General features: G+C 38.6%; 1 protein-coding gene across 2 annotated transcripts in view; it reads right to left on the bottom strand.

Moving 5' to 3' along the window:
• DNAJC1 (DnaJ heat shock protein family (Hsp40) member C1) overlaps positions 1-18,632 on the bottom strand; it is a 142,333-nt gene that overhangs the window by 36,736 nt on the left and 86,965 nt on the right. For both annotated transcript variants that reach the window (XM_058181853.1, XM_058181852.1), the window contains one exon: positions 13,364-13,483. In XM_058181853.1, the coding sequence (XP_058037836.1) occupies positions 13,364-13,483 (120 nt within the window). The remainder of the gene's footprint in view (positions 1-13,363; positions 13,484-18,632) is intronic.

The following is an 18,632-nucleotide window of genomic DNA, read 5'->3' as shown; positions in this document are numbered from 1 at the left end:
CCACTGACAATTTGGATTCCTCTGTTCCCCACCCTAGGGATATTTAGCTTGGGTATATCCCATTGCTTTGGACTCTCTAAGCAGCGTACAGGAGAAGGAACATTGGCTTACCTGAAGGTTCCTTCTATGTACGCTGCGTGAGAGTCCAACCCCGCCCTATGTTCCTTTAATGTTTTCTTTGTTCTATGCTGGGGTCTGGAGGTTCTTGGTTCGTTTCCAGTTCCCAATTGAGTTCGTCTTCTCAAGTACCGGTTCTTCGTTAATAAACTGGAGCTAAGCAGGAAGAGGAGGCGTGTTTAAACAAATTCAACTCAGTCTCTGGCCAATCAGCTGAAGTTAACAACCCATTGCTTTGGACTCTCACGCAGCGTACATAGAAGGAACCTTCAGGTAAGCCAATGTTCCTTTACAATGAGTTCCAATGCCAATTCTAGGCAATCATGAGAATATATATTTCGGATAGCATCAATGTATAGTCCAGCATTACAAATTTATGGAAATCTTGAGGAAAAAATAGAATTTGTCCTATCAAAAATTTGGAAGACGTGATTATTGATTAATTGAACCCAGGATAATTCACCCTTCCCTGTGTGTGTGAATGGAGGGAGCTTATTCAATTATTTCTTCAAATAGTAAAAGGAAGGATTGAGAGCTCCAAATTCAACAAAGGGAAAAATGGACCTAAAACAGATATGTAGGGATAGACATGGAATATCATTTCAGCTAACTAGATTAGATGGCAGGAACCCTCATTAAAGAAAACTGAATTAAATCCCTTTCATAACTGAAACATATGGAAAGACCTGGGGGAGGGGGAAAACCAATCTAACCAGAAAAGTAATCTACTAAAAGTTGCATTTCCTTTTCACTTTTAAATAAAAATAAGGTCCCATTATTCTTATTGGTTTAAGAAAATCTTTGCTTATTTGGGGTCAAAACAAAACTAAGTTGTTTACAATGTAGCAGTTCTTACAGTCACACAGACATGGCAAAGTTGGAGTGCAAGCAGATTTAAGCTGATGTTGCTTCTCTCCATAAAATTGTTGTAGAAACAATTTTAGTCCTATATTTAAGTAGCGGTGATTAATATGGCACATCAAGAAGAGACTAAAAGCCACTTTTTCATAATTAATGCTTTTAGCACATTTCAAAAATATAATTAAGGCAATAGAATCTATAATATCTACATTTTAAAAGAAAGCATGTCTGAAATGATGGGAAAAGAGAAATATCAAGGTTTCCAGTCAGGTCACTATGACGAATTGTCACATAATTTTGTTGCTTACATTTTCCAGAAACCTGACTCTTCATGGCCAAGTTTTTGATCATGAGGCATTATCTTGTTATATTATCTGGAAGTCCTTCTGCCGGATAGACCTCAAGGACAGGAGCAGAGTATTATCTAAGTTATTTTTTTTCACTTGCAAGCCTGATTTTTCGGGGGGAGGAGATTAGGAATAATCTGACCAACTGGATCCTGGAAACTAACAATGTCAATCAAGGAAACTGGCAACCAAGGAAATCAGAAATTGCAGCTATCAAACAACTTAAAAATGGAAAAGTTGCAGATCCTAACCAAGTCAATGTGAAGGTGCTCAAGGTAAGGTAATTGTAGCAGTCAAATATATTTACAGGTTATCCTCAATATTATGGAAAGAACAGGTCCTGCTTAATTGGACCCTGCTGATATTGTTCCTGTATTTAAAAAGAATGATAAAAGTATGATGTGAAAACTATCACAGAATCACTTTCCAATCAGAAAGGTCACTGTGAATGTTTTCAAAGCATGATCACCGTCAATGCAAAAATTCCACACCCAGGAAAAGCAATGTAATTTTAGATCAGGCTATGATCAGATTTTCATTGACAAGCAAATATTTAAAGAGTATATATACTATGCAAAAAATGGCTGCTGTGTTTATTGATTTTAGAATTGCCTTTGACAGAGTCTACAAAGAAACACAAAATTATTTTGGTGATTAGTGTACCTAAACAATCATCTAAGTCATTGCTGTCTTTTATGATGATATCCTTTGCAAGGCTGAAGTACATAGTGAAAAAACCAGTACTTTCAAAGTCAAAACAGAAGTGAGATAAAGATATGTACTATTGCCAATGTTGTTCATTGTGGTGACATATTGGGCGATGGAGAAAACCTTGGTTGGGCATTTAGGAGTTGTATGTGACATGGATAAACTGAACTCACAGATGGACCATTAAACCAATGACATTGTTTTCGTATAGAAATCAGAACTGTAGGTACAGAAGCTATTAGATGTCATAAACAAAGGAGCCAAGAGCTCTTAGACAAATTATTATCCACATTATGGATAAATTCAAAAAAGATCAAGGCCATGCAATTAAAGTCACACAAATTAACTTTGCGTTAAAAGGTGAGCAACTGAGCAGATGGATTAGTTAAAATATCTAGGTGCTTTGATCCCTGCATCTGATGCTGCTGAATCGAGTAATGTGCAGCCCCACAGCAAGATAAGCAGCAAATAAATTTAACAAATATATAGACATCAGTGTGAACACGAAAGATTTGAATACAGGTAATCCTTGACTTATGACCACAGTTGAAATTAGAATTTACATAGTTAAGCAAGGTGGTTGTTAAGTGAGTCACACCCAATTTTATCATCCTTTTGCCATGGTTGTTAAACAAATCACTGCAGTTGTTAAGTGAATCGTGCAATTTTTAAGGGAGTATAATTTTCCCCATTGACTTTTCTTGCTGGCTATCAGCTGGGTAATTCCAGTCATTAGACACACAGCAGGAATAGTGGACAAGACTCAAGCATAACTAAAAGCAATGGATAGGGAGACCAGAAAAATAATGACAAAATCATGCCCTTCATCCTTGCAGAGACATGGACAGATTCTACCTACCAAGACAAATAAGTAGGCGTGGAATGTTGCAACTACATCATTTCATGGCCAGTGCATTAAAAACAATAGCAGGGAAAGCAGATAATAACAAGACCTGCTAATGGCTAAGAGCAGGAACATTAAAGAAAGAGACTAAAGGACAGGGGTGAAATGCTCCAGGTTCGGACCAGCTCCCCCGATCCAGTAGCGATGGCAGCGGGTGGTTCGGAGAATCGGTAGAAAAAATCCCTGCCCCCGCGTCTGCTGAGCCGCCCCACCATCAGAGGTTTTATTTTTCTTTTAAAAGCAATTTTTCTTCAACTGAAAACATGCCTTTAAAAGTAAAAAAAAAAGCCTTTGATGATCCCGCAGCTCAGCTGGGATCGTCAGAACCCTTTAAACTTTTTTTTTTTAAAAAGTTTTAAAAGGCTCCTCTGGTGATCCCAGCTGAGTTCCTCATCACCAGAATCTTAAAAAACATGTTTTCTACTTCAGCCGAAGAGCTTGTAGAAAACCTCCTTTTAAGAGGTTCTGGACTGCGATAAGGCACTTACCTAATTAACTGCTCCTTTCGGGCTGGGAAAGCCATGCTTTACATCAGTTGCATCAGTTAGCAACTGAATCTGCCTGCCTGTAATTCATTTCCTCAGTCAGCAACTAAATCTGCCTGCTTTGCTGGCTGAGGAACTCTGGGAATTGAAGTCCACAAACCTTAAAGTTACTAAAGTTGGAGACCCCGATCTAAAAAATATAAATTAAATAAAATAATAAAATAAAATATTTGTGCAGCTTTCTGAGATTTGGTGTATTTCTGTAGTGTTTCATTCTAACTGCACAAACACACAAAATCTCACAAAGCTATATGTGGCATTTTGTGTGTATGTATGTGTGTGAGTCAGTTGTGTTGTGTTGTGTGTGTGTAAAGTGTGAAAGTTGGTTTTTGAGCTTTTTGTGGCTGTGTGAGGTTCCTGCTTGTTGCAGGGGCCATTTTGGGTGAAGTGCAACTGCTTTTACATTGTGTGTGAGTCAGTTGTGTTGTGTTGTGTGTGTGTAAAGTGTGAAAGTTGGTTTTTGGTACCTCTTATTGTTTTGTATACTTTGTTTATTATTTTATTATTTATTGTTATTGGCCACGCCCACTCAGTTATCTGATCGCCAAACCACACCCACTAATTAACCATGCCCATAGAACCGGTAGGGGAAATTTTTAGATTTTATCCCTGCCAAAGGACTAATTCTGGCTGCACAAGACCAAGCCAAAGTTAGAATGGAAAAGACAGTAACAGACAGTAAGTGCTGCCTATACAATGAAGCTGAAGAAATAGTGGACCCCTGATAAATTGCCACAAGAAGATCACACAGGTTGACTACAAGCAACGGAATGAAAAAGTAGCAACAATGGTGCATTGGAAGATCTGCAAGAAATATTATTTGCCTGCAAGCAAGAATTGGTGAGACCATAATATAGAGAAAGTCATAGAAAATTAGAAAGTAAAATTGTTCTGGGACTTTAGAATTCAAACAGACAGGTACCTGTTACATAATACTCCAGACTTAACAATTATCAATAAGAAAGACAAAAAATCTGGATAGTGGATGTGGCATTACCTGGAGACATCAGAAGAGAAGGGAAAGAACTGGAGAAGATAATAAAATAAAAAGACTTATAAATAGAAATAAAACGACTGGGGCAAAAGCAAGCAAAGGTAGTACCAATAATAATAGGTGCCTTGGGTCAAATTCAAAACAACTGGAACATCACCTGAACACCATTGGCCTTGACAAATTCACTATCAGTCAATTGCAAAAGGCAGCTGTCAACTTGCGAAGCTTTCCTGACTTGCTTTACTGGGAACAGCTTCCATCCTGCAATGCAGGGGTGAAATGCTCCCGCATCGGACAGGATCGCGTGATCCGGTAGCGATGGAGGCTGCTGGTTCAGAGGACTGGTAGCAAAAATCCCTGGCCCCGCCCCTCCACCTCTGCTGAGCCGCACCATCTGCAGAGGGTTTTTTTTTTTTTACTTTTAAAAGCCGGTTTTGCTTCAGCATGTTTTCTACAAGTAAGAGTAGATTCTAAGGCACTTACCTGATTACTGATGAACGCATGGCCACAGCCTGAAAGCAGTTTCAGTTTCAGCCAGACAGAATCAATCGCTCAACTAATCTATTTCCTCGGTGATCAACTGGCTGGCTGAGGAACTCTGGGATTTGAAGTCCACAATAAAATAAAATAAAATAAAATAATAAAATAAAATATTTGTGCAGCTTTCTGAGATTTGGTGTGTTTCTGTAGTGTTTCACTCTAACACACAAACACACAAAATCTCAGAAAGCTGTATGTGGCATATTGTGTGTGTGTGTATGTATGTGTGTTAGTTATGTGTGTGTAAAGTGTGAAAGTTGGTTTTTGAGCTTTTTGTGGCTATGTGAAGTGTGAAGTGCAGCTGCTTTTACATTGTGTGTGAGTCAGTTGTGTTGTGTTGTGTGTGTGTAAAGTGTGAAAGTTGGTTTTTGGTACCTCTTATTGTTTTTTTATACTTTGTTTATTATTTTTATTATTTATTGTTATTGGCCACGCCCACCAAGCCATCTGACCACCAAGCCATGCCCACCAATTAAGCCACGCCCACAGAACCGGTAGGGAAAATTTTTAGATTTCACCCCGTTGCAATGATAATGCCATCAAACATCCACATCTGCCTATTCTAAGTCCTTATTAAGAACTCACTAGGTAGACAAAAATGCCAAACCAGTCTGAACATCTCGTTGACTGTTCAATGAATAACAGCAGCAGCAGCAACAACAACAGGTGATGCACAAACTGAAGAGAAACAACTAGAAAAAATGAAATATCGCAATTTGCAAACTGAAGTTGAGCAATTGTGGAGGAAAAAAATCAATGGTTGTGCCAATAGTAATAGAAGCCCTTGGAGCAAAGGGTTGCCTAGATACATGGAAATTTTGAATTTATCAGAACTCAATATTCTGACTTTGCAAAAAAATAACCTTACTCAGAACAGCCTATATACTCAGACGTTACTTCAACAGATCTTAGCTTCTTGGTTAGGAGTTGAACTGTTAAGTTTTAACCAGTCCCAGATTGTGAATCAAGATTGAAGATTAAAACATAGCCAGAATGTTCAAGAATGAATCCAAAAAATGTTGGAAATGTCATCAGATACCTGGTTCATAATACCATATGTGGCGGACGTGCGTAGAACCTAAAAGATAATGGACTAGAATCCACACATAGTTGGAAAAAATGATAAAAAAAACACATAGACTTTAAACCAGAGGTTTTTTTTTTATTGGGGATCATACCTGAAACATACAATAGAGAATTGAGATATTTGACTGTGAATGTTGTAAAAGCGGCCAGGATTGTGTTTGCTAAAACGTAGAAAAATGAGAAAATACCAAGGCAAGATGAAATTATTAGGAAAATAATGGAATGTGCAGAAATGAGTAAATTGACATTTGAAATTAGAGACCAGGAAGATAAACAATGTTATAAGATATGGGATTCATTTTATCAATGGTTAGAGAAAAAAATATGTCAATGAAGTTTGAGAGAGGTTTTTATAATGGAAGAATTGTTGAAATACATACTGATTTAAGATGATGAAATGAATGATGCAATATGATTAACATAAAATTTAGAATACTTTACATGAAATGAGGAAAGAAATACTTATAGTTAATTAAATTATTAATTGACCAAAATATTTGGATATATATCAGATTGATAAAAGGTAAAACTAGATAAATCATATGTTATGTATATGCTGAAATTGCACAAAAGATTTGTAATCGATCAACCAACACATTTATTTGTATTGAAGATGTTTTTGTTTGTTTGTCTAAAAAAAAACCTTTCAAAAAAAAAGATTGAAGATTAAATCTTGAATAATAATGAAAGCACTGCAAAAGTGAAAGAATGGAAAATGTTCACATAATGAGAGAAATGGTGCAAAAACAAGGAAAGAAGATCAAAAACTGGAATGACCCTGGTTTGAATGAGCTGCATGGATTCTGGTAGAAATCACTAACAAGTTTGAATGCAAGGTTAGCAAACCAGATGATTCAGGTTCTGGAAACACCAGAAAAGTGAAAAATGGCTAACAACTGGAAGGATGTAGAAAAGAGAAATAAACCTGAAAATTACAGGCCAATAACTTGCCTGCCAACAACATACAAATTACTTACAAGCATTATTGCAAACCAAATTTATAAATATTTGGAAAATAAGGATTTGCTGCTTGTAGAACAGGACAAAAAGGGTACTGCAAAAATTCAAGAGGAGCCAAAGACCAATTGATGATTGATAAACTGGTTTTGAAGAATTCAAAGAAAAAACAAATAAATTTGTTCATGGCCTGGATTGATTATAAGAAAGCATTTGATTCTGTTCCACACAGCTGGATTGAGAAATGCTTAGACATTTTTGGAATTAGCACCAACATCCAGAAATTCCCTGACGCTATGGCAAACTAAGTTGATGGCGTGTGGGGAAGAATTTGATAGTTGAAACCAAATTTAGGAGTTGTGGAAGCTTCTGATCTGTTGCACAACGAAGTGAAGGAAGCTATTTCAACAAAATACTAAATTTTTCGGTCTATAAGACGGACTTCCCCCCATCTCCCAAGGTGAGTGGAAATGTCTGGGCGTCTTATAGAGTGAATGTTGCTGAAGCCCTGCCCACCCATTGGTCCCTACCATTTAGCTATTTTCGGCCTCCCCATGCCCCATTTTTGGCCTCTGCGCACCCCCCTTTTTGCCTCTGCACGTTCCATTTTCAGTCTCTGCGCTCCCCATTTTTTGCCTCTGTGCATTCCTGTTTTTGGCTCATTCCAGGCATCGGGGATCGCTGCCATTCACCAGCAGTGATTGATGGCGGTGGCACTCCCTCCCGCCTGGAATAGGCCAAAAATGCGGGGCACAAGCCCAAAAACAGGACATCGGAGGTGGAAAATGGGATGCACGAAGGGTAAAAACAGGGCATGCAAAGACCAACAACGGGAGGCACGGATGCTGAAAATGGGGCACATGGAGGCCAAAAACGGGACATGTGGATGCAGCGATAGATGGCAGCGATCCCATAGCCTGGAACAGCCACCAATCAGCTGCTCATGCTAAATCAGGCTGCAATAACGTGCTGAAGCTGACCAGGCTGTTGCTGTTTGCTTCAAGGACGCTAGCCAGGTGAATACTGATGCATACTGGGACGCACTAGATATTTTTTTTCTTTTTTTCCTCCCCAAAAGCTAGGTGCGTGTTATGGTCCGGAGTGTCTTATAGTGCAAAAAATATGGTACATAAAACAAGTCCAGAAAATCTTGAGACCAAAGCTGAATGGAGGAAATATCATAAAAGCAATTAACATCTGGGCAGTGCCTGTAATATGATATTCAGCTGGAATAATTGATTGGACTCAGCTAGAAGTTGATAATTTGGATCGAAAGACAAGAAAACTAGTAGCAACGCACCATACGCTGCACTCAAAAAGTGATACTGATCGATCAGGGAAAACACAGCTTAAATGACTACATAAAGAAAGCAAAAGAGCCTCTGTTGAAGGAGGTGAACAAGGGAAACCTCTTGAAAACAACAAGATTGAAAGGAAATAATTGAGCACTGAGTTCCTAACTGGAAAAAGAAGCCTATGCACAGTCAATATGCAAAGCTAACATGAGCCATACAACTGTTTTCATTTGGAAACCAGGCACCCTCTCCTCTGCCTCAGGAAGAACAAAGTCCTCTAACTAAAGAAGTAAAAGAACTGAAACAAAGAATAACTGAGCACCTAGAACAGCAAAAAAAGAAAAAACAAAACATCAGAATAAGGTTGCCTGCATTGAAGCTTGTTCCAAAGAAACATCTAGCGCAAGCACTAAAAGATGTAAATACTGCAATATCAAGTATAAGCACCAACTCACTGCAAAAAGCAAACCAATTAATATACAGCACAGCTGCAGTTATTACTGAATATCTGGGATGTAAAATCAACAAAGAAGAAGAAAATAACTGCACCACAAAAATGGAAGATTAGACTGGAAAATAAGATCAGCAAGTTGAGATCAGGTACAAGCAAGCTACAATAGATGAAAGAAAAGAAGCTGAAGAACAAGAAGACCAAAGAATAACTAACCAAGAAATACTATCTAGAAACAAGGAAGATCAAGGAAGCCCTGGAAATAATAGAGCAGGAAATAATAGCTGTAGCCAAGAAGATAAGCAGATACAAAACTCAAATTGTAACTTATAGGCAGAACCTCCAATTTCAATCCAATCAGAAATGTTTCTACCAATCCATCAATGGAGATGGGATAACCCAAAGAAATACAACAAGGATGCAGCTTGTTAAAAGAGGTGGATAAGAAAAAAAGAAGAAGTTGAAATGACAGAACTAGTAATAACAGCAGAAATGAGAGAGAGAGAGAGAGAGAGAGAGAGAGAGAGAGAGAGAGAGAGAGAGAGAGAGAGAGAAAGGAAGACCAAGAATTGGTCAGCACCAGGTGAAGATGAACTGCATGGTTTTTGGTTGAAACATCTAACTGGTTTATTATACCCACTCGTTGCCAAGCAGTTTAACAACATACTACAAGAAAGTGAAATTGGAAAGTGGCTACCATCTGGCAGAACCTACCTGATAATGAAAGATCCAGCAAAAGGGGCATCACCAGGCAACTATAGGCCAATTACCTGCTTACCAACAACTTTCAAATTGTTAACTGATGTGGTAGCTGATACAATCCAACAGCAACCAGTTGAAAACAATCTCTTTCCATTTGAGTAGAAACAAAATTGCCTCAATAGCAGAAGAAAAAAAAGACCAATTCTTAATTGACAAAATGATTTTGGAAAACTGCAAGAGAAGGAAGACTAGTGTGAATGTAGCATGGATTGACTTTAAAAAGGCATTCAACTCTCTGCCATATGACTGAATAATCAAGTGCCCAGAAATAACAGGAGTCAGTAGAAACATCAGAAGCTTTGTGCAAAGATTGATGGCACAATGGAAGACACAGTTGCAGGTCAATGGTGAGAGACTGGGAGAGGTTATTATTAGGAGAGGAATATTTCAAGGAGATGCACTGTCACGATTACTATATGTCTATTCCCTCTGTCAACAATACTGAATAACTCATTTTATGAGTTATTTTAAATAACTCCTTTACATGAACGATCTGAAGATGTAGGGAAAAACATCTGAAATAGAACTGCTGCTCAACACTGTCCATATATATAGCCAAGATATTGCAATGGAGTTTGGATTGGACAAATGTGCCACATTCACTATTAAACAAGGAAAAATAGAAAAAACTGAAAGAACCAAGATGCCCCATGAAAATAAGATTAAGAGTCTGGATAAAGATGATTACTACAAATATTTGGGTAAGCTTCAAGCTGACAACATCAAGTACATTGAAGTCAAGAAAAAGATTAGAGGTGAATACATCAAGAGAGTGAAGATGATCTTAAAATCCAAACTCAATCTAGGAAATACCAATGGAGGTAATCAACATCTGGGCAAGCCTTGAAGGACAATGAAGATGATACACTGAAGATAGTATGCTGGGAAATCGCACAGACTAACTACAAATAGCAGCATGACAAAGTAACAACAATGGTGGATTGGAAGATCTGCAAGAAATATCATTTGCCTGCAAGCAAGAATTAGTGGGACCATAAAATAGAGGAGGTCATAGAAAATGAAGAAGTTAGATTGCTGTGGTACTTTAGAATTCAAACAGACAAGCACATGCAACATAACACCTCAGATTTAACAATTGTCAATAAGAAAGGCAAAAAAGTCTGAATAGTGGGTATGGCAGTACCTGGAGACAGCAGAATAGAAGACAAAAAACTGAGAAGGTAACAAAATACAAAGATCTACAAATAGAAATAGAACGAAAAAGTAAGCAAAAGTAGTACCAATTGTAATAGGTGCCTTGGGTGTAATTCAAAATAACTGTAGTACCACTTGAACACCATTAGCACTGACAAATTCGCCATCAGTCAACTGCAAAAGGCAGCTTTACTGAGAACAGCTGCAATGATAATACTATCAAATATCCAGATCTGACTGTCCCAGATCCTTGGTAAGGATTCAATAGGTAGACAAAAATGCCAAACCCAGTCTGAACATCTCGCTGATTGTGCAATGAATAACAACAACAACAACAACACCTTACTCGGAACTGCCTATATATCTTAGACATTGCCGTAACAACTTAGATCCTTGGTTAGCACTTAAAAGTGTTACGTTTTTACCAGTCCCAGACTGTGAATCAAACTGAAGATTAAATCTTAAATAAAAATAATAATAATAATTTCCTAGTGAGGCATTATTTTGATGTGGTTGTGGGCCTCTGCGTCCTAAGGAAGTTGAGAATGTAGCATGGATTGACTTCAAAAAGGCATTCAATGCCAGAAAAATCTCATCAGGAGTCAGATAAAGAGTGTCTCTCCCATAAAAATATGGTGAGGTGTAAATTTCAGAAAGCCATACCAGCTTGGATGTCACCCTGGTTAACAAGGTCTGCACTAGATGTTGGAGCTCCTGGATATTTGATGAAAAATGGGCTATAGGACTGTTGGATGAGCAACCAGGGCCAGCAGCTGCAGAACTATTGGGAAAAAAGAGTGCCTGAGAAACACTTTGTACAGAATGTCACAAGGGGACATTAGTTTGGGCTAAAGGCACAGGTAAGATTAAGGAAAGTAAGTGCATGCTGGGGAAGGGAAACATGTGGCTAGGGGTTGTGGTATTTAGCTAACTCTGCCATGAGCACAAAGCAGAGATCTGATTTAGTTATTACTGCTTCTCTTCTACAAAAATCTTTTTTTTCATTTTTGCAGGTCTAGCTTTAATATGGAGTAAACAACGTAATAAAAATAAAATAAAAATAGAAAATAGAAAACTAGCCTGTCAGAAAAGATGTGTGTCTCTGTTGGAGAATTGTCTGCAGGAGATGACCAGGCTGAGCCTGAGGAAGGGTTCAACTTATCATCAGTCTCAAGTCCCTTTGTACCCACAAAAGATCTACCGTATTTTTTGGAGTATAAAACTCTCTGGTAGGTAAGACACACCTACCTTTTTTGGGGAGGAAAACAAGAAAAAAAAATTGCCTCTGCCTCCCAGGAATTTGCTTCCTTGCAGCAAACAACAAACAGCCTGCTTTAGGTTCGTTTTTGTTTTCAGTACAGCCTAATGAAAAAAAAAACTGACTCCCAGCAATTTGCCTTCTTGCAGCAAACAACAAAGCCCTGTGCCGCACTAGGCAATGGCAATCCCTGCAGCCTAAAATAGCTGAGGGTCGGAAGTTCAATCAAGCCAACAATCAACTGCTTGTGCTAATCAGGCTGTGCTGAAGCTGAAATGGGCTGTTTGGTGCAAGGAGGTAAACTGTTGGGAGGCGAAGGCCAAAGGGTGGAGGCAGCGGGTGGGCGGGGCTACATTTGGTGTCTAAGACGTACCCAAATTTTCATCCTCTTTTTTGGGGGGAAGTGCATCTTATACTCCAAAAAATATGGGTAAGTCCAGTCCACCTTGAATTCCACTGACTCTTATCTACCACCAATTTGCTTTGACTGTTAGTAGTTCAGATTTTTGTAGAAAGCTTAAGCTTGCAATAAATCTTTATATTCATTTGAATTTCTTGGATTTCCTGATTTCTCACATTTGACAGTCATACTTCTGTGGTTTTGTCTAGCAGTTGGAAATGAGAAACAGAAACAGCTCAGGTGGAACCAAGTTATACTGAAGTAAACAAAGCTTCTTTCCTGCATTTTCCTAGTGTGGTATTTCAATTGTTGATTAATAATCAGAAGCGCCATATGCCAGCAAGTGCCAAACACCCTCATTCACTTCCCTTATCTGTTTGGATTCAAAGCATCTGAATAGAATCCTATTTCTATTCTTAGGAACACAAACTTTTTAAAAAGTCCATATTAAAATAAGCACTCTTTTATCTTCATAATCTGACAAATTAGTCATTTTTACATCACCATATATACAGACCTCAGTCTATGGAAGGCACCTTAAGTTCTAATTAATGTCTGCCACCTGTCTAAATACTATTAGCTAATGAGGTTTCTTTTTTTTTCCCCTCTGCTGTTTTTTCATTTCTTTTAAGGTCTACGCAGAAATATAATCTTTACTTAAGTCCAACAAATGTTCTCTTCCAGCAATGAGAGTTTATCACAAAGACTAAAACCAGCATTGTTTTTTTGGTTATCAGGTTACAGTAGCTTAAGTCTCTAAGCACTAGGATCTCCATAAAGCTGATCAGTTACAGCTGTTAATTGTGGAGTGGGGAGACCAGCTGACATCTGTTTCTTGCCCAGTTACCTAATGGTTCATTTCCAGGTCTTAAAAAGGTAGTACCCTCCATCCAAAGACAATGTCCAACTCTGCCAAGATCTGCCCTGTATCCTGCTTGTCTTGTGCTGGTTTGTTCATACAATGTAAATTTGAGTGAACTCACATCTGCCACTGATCGACCCAATTCGTGAGCAATCCTTTCCCATCGACCAGGCGTCCCCCCTGGGAACTTAACCATACTTCTTGTCAGTTGGCTAAGGTCCTCTTCCATCCATTCAGGGGCCTGTAAAATATTTGTAAAACATTTAGTATACCAAGAAACTTGAAGGGCTTTTATAGTAATTAAAAACACCAAACAAGAATCTTAAACAAAACAGTCCAATAAAATCCGTTAAGGAATAAGAAAGTTTCTTACAGCTTTTTAATGGCACCTACTCGTAGAAGATCCAACTTATCTGCTTTATGTAATAGATGTTGTACACCTATCTTGAAGACCAAGCCTATCTACTTAACAAAATAATTCTATCTTTTTATGGGTGTCAATGCAGGGAGAAAAATAAAATTAAAAAGGCCCATGTTAAAAATATTTTTCATGGACATGTTTTAATTTACAGGCCCTATAAAAAAACCACAGAGAATATATTCCTTGGGAAAGCATATTTAGAAAACCAGGCCCTTATTTAACAAAATAGATATATATATAGTTATAAATTGCTCTGGCAAAACAGGGATTTTGAGGGATTGTGAATAATGTGTTAAAAAACAGCCAAGCCTGCATTGCTCCTAAGCATGGTGCAACTCATTAGGGAGGGTAGAAAACGCACCCATCAACTTCCAGGCACTTGCATGACACACCCATTGTGAACAATTTCTTCCTTTTTGAATCCTTTCTCCAAGCAAAAGGAGCTGCATGAAAAAGCCTTCACAAGCACCCAAAGAGCAATTTCCACTGTCCTTTCCTATCAAAATACCATCTGGATCAGGCTTCCTCTGCACTGATACAGGCAGTGAGCAACAGCTTCCCATTTCTCTTTTATTTCTAAAAGGAACCTTTTATGACAAATACCTCCCCCTAATCACTATTTCTGATAATGAACAGGCAGGCATCAAGCAGTTTGCATTACAGAGCCATCAGTGCTAAACAACAGTCAGAGGTGAATGACCCCTGGGACCATCTCCACAGCTACAGCAAAGCTTCTGCCTGACACTAATCCTGCCTGTCATTCTCCCACTGTGCTCGAACTGCACTGACGTCCGCCTGCTGCACTGCAAGCAGAAACGGGGCCCTCCCTGACTTTTTACTGTCTCCCCCAATCAATGGCTCCAGCGTGCTCTTTTCACCATGTCCAAATGGCAGCTTCACTCATCGTCAGAGGGCCTTGCCCCTTGTTTAAAGGGGCTCCCCAAAGGCACTCCCATTTGCATTCATTTGCAAAGCAAACTACTCTTATTCACTTTGTTCAGGGCGATCAGGAATGCTCCCTGAAGCAGAGAAATTGGCATAAATATACAGCCTGCTGCTTAAAAGACAGTAAATAACAGCCATACTAGGCCTTAGGTTTCCAGACGCTGCCAGTGGCATTAGTTTGGCCTATAAAAAGGAGGAGCTAATTTCCATTGGACAGTAATCATAAGACTTCAATGAGAAGGTTCTACTAACCAGTTTCCCCAAAGCATTACTTAGAGTTATGTGAGGTAAAATTCACCATCCAAGTAGCAGAATATCAAATGCACACAACTGGAAACCTTTTGCAGCATACTGCATGCCATCTATATATTACACATCAAATAGGGTTCTGAAGATCCTGTTGCCTAAAATCAATTCAATGATATTTAAAGATAACATATTTAGAAGATGTTATATATTATCAGAAGAGAAGCTGAAAGGTGGGAGATTCTTCTGCATGAAATGGAGACAGTCTATGATGTCAACTCTGGGATATCAGCAACTGATTTGCTATCGACACCTAGAATGGCATTGTATAGTATAGTCAACAGATATTCAAGCTCTTTGAAAATCCAAAAAGTTTTGAACCATTTGAAATTTGGCAGAGTGGTACAACAGGAAAGGGGAATGATTCCCCAAATTGCCTTTAATATATAAATAGATTAAATATAAGCATTTGCACATAGGTAGTCTTTGATTTACTACAATTGAGCCTAATGTTAATTGAAACATTTGTTCAGTAAATTTGGCCCCATTTTACTATCTTTCTGGCCATAGTTTATTTATTTATTTTATTTATTTATTTTTCACATTTATATACCGCCCTATCTCCCTAGGGACTCAGGGCGGTTCACAGGCACTTAAAAATACATATAAATACAAACTAAAATAACAAGTAAAAAACTTATTCCATAGCCGAATTGTTAAAACCATATAATTAATAAAACCCATTTAAAACCAATAAATTTAAAATCTAATCCAGTCCCGCACAGATGAATAAGTGTGTTTTAAGCTCGCGACGGAAGGTTCGGAGGTCCGGAAGTTGATGAAGTCCTGGAGGGAGTTCGTTCCAGAGGGTGGGAGCCTCCACAGAGAAGGCCCTCCCCCTGGGTGTCGCACTGCCTAGCTGACGGCACCCTGAGGAGTCCCTCTCTGTGAGAGCGCACGGGTCGGTGAGAGGTATTCGGTAGCAGTAGGCGGTCCCGTAAATAACCCGGCCCTATGCCATGGAGCGCTTTAAAGATTGTCACCAAAACCTTGAAGCGCACCCGGAAGGCCACAGGTAGCCAGTGCAGTCTGCGCAGGATAGGTGTCACGCGGGAGCCACGAGGGGCTCCCTCTATCACCCGCGCAGCCGCGTTCTGGACTAACTGAAGCCTCTGGATGCCCCTCAAGGGGAGCCCCATGTAGAGAGCATTGCAGTAATCCAGACGAGACGTCACGAGGGCGTGAGTGACCGTGCATAAGGCATCCCGGTCTAGAAAGGGGCGCAACTGGCGCACCAGGCGAACCTGGTGGAAAGCTCTCCTGGAGACGGCCGTCAAATGATCTTCAAAAGACAGCCGTTCATCCAAGAGGACGCCCAGGTTGCGCACCCTCTCCATCGGGGCCAATCACTCGCCCCCAACAGTCAGCCGTGGACTCAGCTGACTGTACCGGGATGCCGGCATCCAGAGCCACTCTGTCTTGGAGGGATTGAGCTTGAGCCTGTTTCTCCCCATCCAGACCCGTACGGCTTCCAAACACCGGGACAGCACTTCGATAGCTTCATTGGGGTGGCCCGGTGTGGAAAAGTACAGCTGGGTGTCATCAGCGTACAGCTGGTACCTCACACCGAAGCCACTGATGATCTCACCCAGCGGCTTCATATAGATGTTGAACAGAAGGGGCGAGAGAATCAGTTGTTAAGTGAATGTCTATGGTTGTTAAGTTAGTAACACAGTTGATAAGTGACTCTGCCTTCCCCACTGCCTTTGTTAGTCAGAAGGTCCCAAAAGGCAATCACATGCCTCTGGGATACTGAAAACCATCATAAATATGAACCAGTTGCCAAGCATCCAAATTTTGATCACATGACAATGAAGATGCTGCAATGGTTGTAAATTTGAAAAACAGTCATAAATCATTTTTTTTCAGTACCACTGTAAGTCACTAAATGAACTTGCAAATCGAGGACTGCCTGTACATGTTTTGATACATATACAAGCATACATATTTTTATATACATCCATCCATACCCCTTTATACATATACAGTAAATGCTCATAATTTATTTTAAAATCCTTACTTTTAGATTCTCAATGCATATATTTATCACAAAAGGTTGTCTACTATTAAGATCTGCCTCTTTTTCAGTCTAAAAATGTTATCTTAATGGTTAACTACACTAGAGGTCTTATAGATGTATTGGGCACGAAATGTAACAGCAAATAGTCTGATGCATTGCGCAGTTGTTTATTTAGCTTTGAGTGAGACATTTAAATAATTTTAAGTTTATCAACACCGATGTTTTAGAAATCATAGTTAATTACTGATATAAACTTATTTTTTATCTTTAAAGGTTTAAGTTATCTAAACGTTAGAATGCTAATTTCTAGTCAATATTGTATAAGCATCATTGTAGCCAACTAATACAATGTATTATGTTTTATAATAATGCAATAAAATAAATGATAAGAGAAAAAGATTTATTGTGGCTACAATTTTTACACATCTGAGCCATGGGCCAGTTAAAGCATTTGGTTACTGGTTACATTCACAAAGCGATTGCTATGAAGGTCTTGTGCAGAAAGAAAATGATTAGTGTAACCAGAAGGCAACTTTCTAGTACTATATTGTATCTCTGCTTTTTGAGACGCAAGAGGGTGCATTTTCAATAAAGCAAATTTTTAATTTAATATTTGGTTTTATAAAAGATCTTTATTTTCCAATTACATCCTTCCATGCATACCAGATTTCTATTTAATTATTTTTAGTCCGAATAATAGGCAGTCTGGAGAGAAATGTCCATGAAATAGATAAAATTTGCAATTTTCCTTTAAAACTTTTGAAAAAGAAATTCATGAATATCAACATAAACTGAAAGCATTAGCTTAATAAGCTTTCTTTCAATTTGGAATTTATCTTCTATTAAGATAACTGCAATGTGCCAAATCAAGGAGAAATTTCCTTACAGTTAGAACTATTAATCAGTGGAACAACTTGCCTGCAGAAGTTGTAAATGCCCCAACACTGGAAATTTTTAAGAAGATGTTAGATAAGCATCTGTCTGAGATGGTGTAGGGTTTCCTGCCTGGGCAGGGGTTGGACTGGGGAGCCTCCAAGGTCCCTTCCTACTCTGTTCCTACTCTGTTGTTGTTGTTGTTGTTGTTGTTGTTGTTGTTGTTGTTGTTGTTGTTATTTTCATGCTGAATCTAATAAAACACTTTAAGAATGATAGAGAATGTTCCATGTTTCTAGGAAATAGCGTGGAAATTTTCCACATTTTCAACATTTCCATAATTGTTACACCTACAGTAACAATTAATTAAATTAAATTAAACTATGGCCAGTTTTGCAGGATATCTGATGCTTTACATGGACAGTAGACATATAGTCTGGAAAATTTCACAGATCTGAGAAGCGGCTCTTTGAATCCCAAGATAAAATTTAGATGCCAACAGCAGATAAGGACCCATTATAATTAGAATGCTACTAAAAGCATAATGGAGCTTTTCTCTCCAGAAGTCAGATTGTTCTTAGAAAAGTCTACAACTGATACTATGGAAAACATTTCAAATATTAATCTATAGCATCCATCCTTAAGCAAGAGTCCAGAAGTTTCTCTACCAGAATTTTTCCCTTCTCAGAGAAGTTTAGATACCTAAAATGCAAAAACGCAAACAATTTTATGTTAGAAATCAGCCCTCCACAATCCTTGTTTGTTGGTGAAGAGCCACAGCTTTGTTCTTCTTTTTTAAAAAAGGTTTGCTGAATTTACAGCTCT

This window comes from Ahaetulla prasina, chromosome 4, assembly GCF_028640845.1.
Source record: "Ahaetulla prasina isolate Xishuangbanna chromosome 4, ASM2864084v1, whole genome shotgun sequence".
In the NCBI taxonomy this organism is placed as follows: Eukaryota; Metazoa; Chordata; class Lepidosauria; order Squamata; family Colubridae; genus Ahaetulla; species Ahaetulla prasina.
Note: the sequence above shows the minus strand (reverse complement) of the source record. Positions and strands in the feature narration are given on the sequence as shown.